The sequence below is a fragment of the Vidua chalybeata genome, chromosome 12 (assembly GCF_026979565.1).
Source record: "Vidua chalybeata isolate OUT-0048 chromosome 12, bVidCha1 merged haplotype, whole genome shotgun sequence".
Classification (NCBI taxonomy): domain Eukaryota; kingdom Metazoa; phylum Chordata; class Aves; order Passeriformes; family Viduidae; genus Vidua; species Vidua chalybeata.
In genome coordinates, this window is record NC_071541.1 from 20414555 (window position 1) to 20421548 (window position 6994).

The 6994-nt window shown below is 59.3% G+C and overlaps 1 protein-coding gene across 1 annotated transcript; it reads left to right on the top strand.

Annotated features, from left to right (window-relative positions):
- The first annotated feature begins 1052 nt into the window (after positions 1–1052).
- On the top strand, positions 1053–4712 carry BARX1 (BARX homeobox 1). The gene is made up of 4 exons (XM_053953874.1): positions 1053–1363; positions 3313–3598; positions 3729–3813; positions 4214–4712. Exons 1-4 carry the CDS (start codon positions 1159–1161, stop codon positions 4376–4378), a joined length of 741 nt encoding a protein of 246 aa, XP_053809849.1. The 5' UTR covers positions 1053–1158; the 3' UTR covers positions 4379–4712.
- The last annotated feature ends 2282 nt before the right edge of the window (positions 4713–6994 follow it).

Below are 6994 nucleotides of genomic sequence, written 5' to 3' on the forward strand. Positions count from 1 at the left end.
TTTGCCTAAACGATCCCCCTGTAATCCATTAGCGCCGACATTTTCGGGAAGGATTTGGGCGTTCGGGCTCCCGCAGACGAATCTGGCTCGAAGCAAGTCAGTAACGAGCAGGACCGGGTCGTGGGTCTCTGATGTCGTGCGTGACACAGGCTAAAGGGAATAGAATGGATCACGTTGTACCGAGCAAAATGTCTGAGTAAATGATCTAAAAGTCATGGGAAACGCTCCGCTTCGTGCTGGGTTTTGTTCCCTGACCAGCTCCTTTTAGATGTTTACACCTCTTTGACCGAGACCAGGAGGGAGCCTGGAGCTGAGGGCATCGGGCCTGGGTCCCTCCAGGGGCAGCCCCGGCCGTCAGCGCGGCCCCTGCCTGCCCTCGGGCTGCCTGGGCTCCGCCGGCCACCGCACCGGGGCTGCCCTGAGGACTCCGAGCCGCCCGTGCTGCCGGGCAGGGACGTGCGGACCGGGCCGAGAGGATGGGCTTCCCGAGGGTCCATGTGGCTCCGTGTCTGCCTCCATCAGCCGAGGCGCACCAGACCCGCGGTTATCCCGTCGGGGGAAGGGGATGGGGAGGGGGACGAGGGCTGGGACGGGAGTGGGAAAGGGATGGAAGACTGGCGTGGGGACGGGAACGGTGATGGCGATGGATATGGCAACGGAGACGGGGATGGGGCTGGAGCCGGGGACAGGGACGGTCATAAGGATTAGGCTGGGACCGGGGCCAGGGCCGGAGCCGGGGCTTCGAAGGGGCCAGCGGTTGTTTGGGTGTCTGCTCTCCCGCAGCGAGCAGAACGGGTAATTTGCTTCATATGGTGGGGGATCAATGCTGGGCTGTAACCCCTGCTGCAGGTACTCGCCCGCCCTGGCCCCTTCCTTCCTCCGCAGCCCCTCCCGCGCCCTCCCCCGCCGCGCTGACGGCCCCGCCGGGGCCGGCCGTATAATAGGCCTCCGCTGCGGTCCTGGGGCGGAGAGAGAGACGCTGCCCGGTGCCGCGCCCCGTGTGCAGGCGGCGGGGACGGCTCCGGGCCGCCGCGCAGGGCCAGGGGAGGGGGTGGCGGGGCGATGGGCAGAGCCCCCGCTGCCCGGCTGCCGGCCGGGGGGTTGCGCTAGGGCGGCCCCGGCGGCCGGGGATCCCCCCGCGCCCCGGGGGCGGCGAAGATGCAGCACCCGCTGGAATTGGGCGCCGCGCGCTACTTCCCGGCCGAAGCCTTCCCCGACCACCGCTCCCACCGCTACCGCAGCTTCATGATCGAGGAGATCCTCACCGACCCCCCGGACGCCAAGGGAGCCGCGCCAGCCGGGGAGCTGCTCAAGTTCGGGGTGCAGGCGCTGCTCTCGGCCCGGCCCTACCACAACCACCTCGGTACGTCCCGGGGGGCTCCCCGCGGCTGGGGGGCGGCTGGGGGCGGCAGGCGGGGAGGCATTGCCCGCCGATGGTCTCCAGCGCCTTTGGGAGCCGGGCTCCTTGAAGAAAAACTTAGGAATTCTGCCTAAAGAAGTTGCTGCGGGGCTCTGCCGGCCGTGCGCATCCCCGCCGGCTCCCGCCGTGCCGCGGGCGCTCCAGCCGGGAGCAGCCGGGAGTTTGGGGCCTAAAACCGAAGAAAGCGGCTTTGCGGCTCCGGGTGCCTCTGCACAGAATGGATTTCAGGGAAGAAGGTTGTTGTCGATAGTTTTGGTTTTGGGTTTTTCCCCGTGTTTTTGGATGAGGTGAGAACTGCTGGAGCCAAGCAGCGGGGTCTGTGCGTGGCTGCGAGGGGCGGCAAGAGGCCCTGCGGTCACAGGTTTAGCTGGAAACCCGACTTAGGTGTAAACATAAAAATATATAATATACAGAGATATTAGATACAGTATAGAAATATATGCTATGTTTATATAATAATAATATAGAAGATGGAAGACTTAGCATTATTGTTTATATTATAATACATGCTTGGGTTTTTCTATTAAAGCGGGTGCCAGCGGGTGTCCAGTCGGATATAGCATCCAGGACAAATGCAGTTTATTAACATGTTGAAATAGGTTTGGGGATTTTTTTAATTGTTATTAGTTTTATTGTTATTGTTTAGGGGAGTTTTTTGCAGTCGTTTCTTTTTTTCTTTTTTTTTTTTTTTTTGTGTTTTTGGTGTTGTTTGTTTTTTTTTTTTTGTTTTTTGGGGTTTTTTTTTTTTGTTTTTTTTTTAACGCTAGTATTTAATGCATTTTGAAGGCTATTACTTAATATATTTTAAAGGCCAATATTTAAATGGATGATGGCGAAAGCTTTTCACTTCACAAGCCATCTTCATTTGCGGAGCCGTAGCTCTTTATCTTTATTATTGATCTGAACAGAAAAGGAGTATCCCAATTTCATTTTCTGCATTTAAGAGAAACGGAGGAAAACGTCAAGCTCCTGAGCAAGGAAGCAATATGCGTTAGAATATCTAGAAATTGGTATTATTTTCAAGATTAACTATTCAGAACTGCTCGGGGTAGCGGATCAGATAAAAGTCTCTTTACACCCCTCAGGGCTCAGTTCCGCAGGGATAGGTGGAAGCGGGATCGGGCCGTGTAGGAAGGGAGGCGATTTCAGACAAGCAGAGGAGAAAACCCCGCAGAGACTCCCCTGAAGTCCTTCCCCCGCCGCCGAGGTCGCTTGTGTGTCGCTGGCGGGGACGCTGGGCCGAGCAGGACAGCAGCCCCCAGCCCACCCGCAGGCCGAGGCCCGGGAGAGGAGCGGGGACGCCGGGAGGGACCCAGCTGGGCCGGGTCGAGCCAGGGATTCGAGCCGAGCAGCGCCGGGGTGGATCGGGGAGAAGTAAATCGAGCCGGCCTAGCGGGGGCCCCAGCCCGCTGGAACAGCATTGTCTGGGATGGCTCGCCGTCCTCTCCTCGGGCGCCCCTTCATAGGCTGTTCTTTACGGAGTGGGATGTAAATTATTATCAGGTCGAAAATATCTTGAAAACTCCTAGGAAGGGAATCCTGGGACCGTGCCCGCCCTCGCTGGTCGCCGAGCTCAGTCGGGTCCGGCAGCTGTTGGGTGACACCGAGGGGAACGTTTTTGGGTTGGTTTGAATTATTTTCACTTGTAGCCCCCAAATAACTCCGTGATTAGCATGTGCTGACTGAAGGGTAAATACGTGTCCCTGTACCGCGGAGGTGGCGGAACCGGGGAGGGGGAAGGGGGGGTACGCTCAGGACCCGCGGTGGTGCCGAGAATGGAGGAGAAGGGGCCTGGGTTCCCTGCAGAGGCTGCTCCCCGGGAAGCCGAGGCACCCTGCAGCCCCGGGGGTCCCTGCGCGCTGCCCGGTGCTGACCGCCGCTCTCTCTCGCAGCGGTGCTGAAGGCGGAGCCGGCCGCCGTGTTTAAGTTCCCGCTGGCTCCCCTGGGCTGCTCGGGGCTGGGCTCGGCGCTGCTGGCTGCCGGCTCGGGGCTGCAGGGCGGCTCCGTCTCGCCGCATCTCCCGCTGGAGCTGCACCTCCGCGGTAAACTGGAGCCGGGCCCCCCGGAGCCGGGCAAGACCAAGAAGGGCCGCCGCAGCCGCACCGTCTTCACCGAGCTGCAGCTCATGGGGCTGGAGAAGCGCTTCGAGAAGCAGAAATACCTCTCCACGCCCGACAGGTAGGCGACGGCCGACCTCGGACCCGGGGCGCGACGCCACGGGGTGGGGCTCATTTTGCTTGAAAAAGTCGGGAAGCTGCCATCCGAGACGAAAGCTGCCGGCCTGACTTCATCTCTCTCTCGCCCGCAGAATAGACCTGGCCGAATCGCTGGGGCTCAGCCAGCTCCAGGTGAAAACCTGGTACCAGAACAGGCGCATGAAATGGAAGAAAATAGTAAGTGCCCCTTATTAACAGTCCTCCCTCTGGGCGCGCCGTGTCCGCGTTCGAGCCCTGCCCTGCGGGCTTCGTCCTTCCGCATATCGGCCCTGGCATATTTAACGATAACGTTAAGGATAATAGTAATAGGTAATAATAATATGCCCCTGGTCTTTAACACCGTGGCTCTGGTCCAGCATCTCCTGGGCCCCGGCCGGCCCTCCCTCCCGGTCATGTCCGAGCCCTCCGTGGTACCGCTCGGCCCCCGGGGCACCGCGGGGTGGGCGCAGCCCGAGAGGACCCGCGCCGGCAGCTTCGCTCCGGGGGACGGGAGAGAGAGGGGTTGCTGCGCCGCGGGCTGATGGCAGCTCAGTTTTGCCGGGGTGTCTCCTTCCTCCGGCCCCTCCTCGCCTCGCAGGTGTTGCAAGGGGGCGGCCTGGAGTCCCCCACCAAACCCAAGGGCCGCCCGAAGAAGAACTCGATCCCCAGCAGCGAGCAGCTCTCGGAGCAGGAGCGCGCCCGGGACGCCGAGAAGCCGCCCGAGAGCCTGGGCTCGCCGGCCGAGGTCAGCCAGGAGGAGTGAGGGGGGCCCGCCCCGCCGGCCTGAGAGGATGGAGGGCAGCTCGGACAGTGGCTGCGGCCACCTTCGGCCTCGGGACGTTTGGACGCTTTGGCCGCATCCCAGTCTCCCCCGCCCCGCCGCCCCGCTCCGCGCCCGCGGAGCACTACGCTGCGCCACGGCCGCTGTGCTGTGCGACGGCCCGAGGGGCCAGCAGGACACTGGATCCCACCATCCACATCTACTCGCTGTCTAAAACCCTGTGGTGCCCCTAGTTATTCGAAAACTGCATTTTATGATCAGTTTTATTAATGCGAAGATATTTACTTTATTTCAATAAAATATTTTATGAACTATTGCTCTGAGTAACGTAATGCTTTGGGGTTGATTTTTTTTTTTTTTTAATTTGGGTGGGTTTTTTTCCCCCACGGAGGCAGGTTAGAGATTCAAAACCAAGTTCCAGGCAGGTCTCCAGAGAAAGTGCAAAGCGCAGTGGTACTGGGAGGATTCTCCCATCGTTTTCCGCGACGGTTCAGCTGACCGTGGCCGGGAGAGGCCAGACCCTCGGTGTTCCCTTGGTCAAATTCGGATGCTTTCGGATTTTGGAGATACGTTAGTTGGTGACAAAAGGTTAAGTAAGTTCTGCACTGCGCATTCTGCATGATATTTTAAAAAAAACTCTTTGTGTGCTGCTGCAATGTAGCAGCAAAAATCCTAGTACGAAATCCTGGCGCTTTGTTGTTCGGGTGGGGTTTTTTAAATTTTGTTTTATTTTTTCGCTTGTTTTCCCCGAGTCTCTTCTCCACGTTTTCCGTTGGGATGTTAAATTACAGAGCATCCACCGAGACATGCAATTACTGCTACTCTGCTAAGAAAAAAAGAAAATAAAAGAAAATGCAACAGCGCAGGGAAGAACGAGAGGCGGAGAGCGAGGGACGGGGAGCGGCGGGACAGCCCCGGGCTGAGCCGCTGCTGCGGGGCCGCCTCCCAATTAACGGCGGTAATTAGCGCTCGCGGCTCGGGGCTCATCTGTACCTCCCTGCCCCGGCGGGGTGCCCTCAGGACCGGCCGGCGGCGGTGCGGGACCCCCTGTCCCGGGGCAGCGGGTCCGGGAAGCTCCAGCCCGTGCTCAGGGTACGGAGACCGCGGCCCGGTGGGAGCGGAGCACAGAGACAGCACCGCCGGGCTTTAACCCCAAACCGCCGGCGGAGCCCTCGAGGTGAATCTGCGCTGAACTCATGCCGGTCGTTCCCAGTTTTCCTCGTTTCTCTCTCCACGGCTCCGGCCTCGCTGCCTACCAGGGCCCTGCTCGGGAGGTGCCCCGGATCCATCCCGGGTGGAGGACACGGCCAGTGCTGAGTAAACAGGAAACAGCCTCGTGTTCTTACACTGAAATAACTTAGATATTTAACTAAACAATTAGTTGGAAATGTTGTTTTTTTTTTTTTAACCTGAGGATGAAGATGGATGCTGGGAAGAGGGAAAACGGCGGCGAGGCTGGCAGAGCCGGGGTTTGCGGGATCCTTCTGCGCGGTCTGGACACGCTGGGCGTGTGGCTTTGTCACTTCCTTGTCACCCCCGGCTGTTGTTTCTGGTGCTTTCAGTGCGCCTGAGAACAGCACTCGGTTTTAATTAAAAGAGAGATTGGCTGGCGTATTAACCTAAATTAACAGGACGACAGGCTGTGTCCGTCACCGGTGTCACACACAGGGCTGGAATAGCGGGGCTTCACTCCGTGCTAGCGCCTTCGCGAGAGAATATTAATATTTTCTTTTCATAGCTAAGCAAATGACGGAGAAGGGATTATATTTTCTCAGATCATAAGGTGATTTTTTTTTTAGCACACGAAGCATTAAATAGAGTAAATTTTTTGATTTGTGTTTTTCCCTCGTAGACAGCCGAGAAAGGGTTGGGGATGCTCTGGTGAAGCTGCAGTTCTGCCGAGCCGGGGCCAAGCGGGGTCCGGTCCTGCCGGGCGTGCCCGGTGGCCGTGCCGGCCCCTCTGTCCGCGCACGGGGTCCTGCCGTCCCGGGGCAGCGCCGGCCGCGCACCCGCGCAGGGCCCTCTCCGCGGCTCTGCGCAGGACACAGAGGTAAACTTTTTTCTTCTTGTGCCGCGGCAGGAAAATCTCCGACGGGGCTCGGGCGAACTTTCTCTCGCCTCGGCAGATGCCCAAGAGCCCCGGACCGCGTGGGACTGACCCCGTGCCGGGGCCTCCCTCCGGCAGGACAGAGCGGGGGGACAGCAGCGGCCGCGGGCGGGACGCGCCCAGGCGCCGCGGGCAGCGGCTCCCGCTGCCGGGGAGCGAAGGCACGGAGCGCTGCGGGTGTGCTGCCAATGAACACGCGGCACCTCCGGCTCCCCGCCGAGCCGCCTGCCCAGCAGCACTTCGGTCACGACTTTAATGACCAATTTGTGCTTCGGGAGGAGCCGGTTACAGCCCCGAGAGGCTGTGAGCCGGGCTGAGGAGCCCTCCCGCCTCCTCGGCGACGCTAACGAAACCCAGGGTCCTCTCAGGCACGGAAGAAGCCTGTTAGAATTATGGGACAATATACCTGACTAATGGGATTTCTTTATTGGTTGGTTTGCTTTGTGTTTTCTTGTAATATGTATATATACATACACTCACACACATATATT

Excerpts from the sequence above, each read along its gene's own strand:
- BARX1 (XM_053953874.1), top strand. The coding sequence starts at position 1,159 with ATGCAGCACCCGCTGGAATTGGGCGCCGCGCGCTACTTCCCGGCCGAA. Across the intron at positions 1,364-3,312 it reads GCCCTACCACAACCACCTCG|CGGTGCTGAAGGCGGAGCCG; the intron begins GTACGTCCCGGG and ends TCTCTCTCGCAG. Across the intron at positions 3,814-4,213 it reads GCATGAAATGGAAGAAAATA|GTGTTGCAAGGGGGCGGCCT; the intron begins GTAAGTGCCCCT and ends CTCGCCTCGCAG.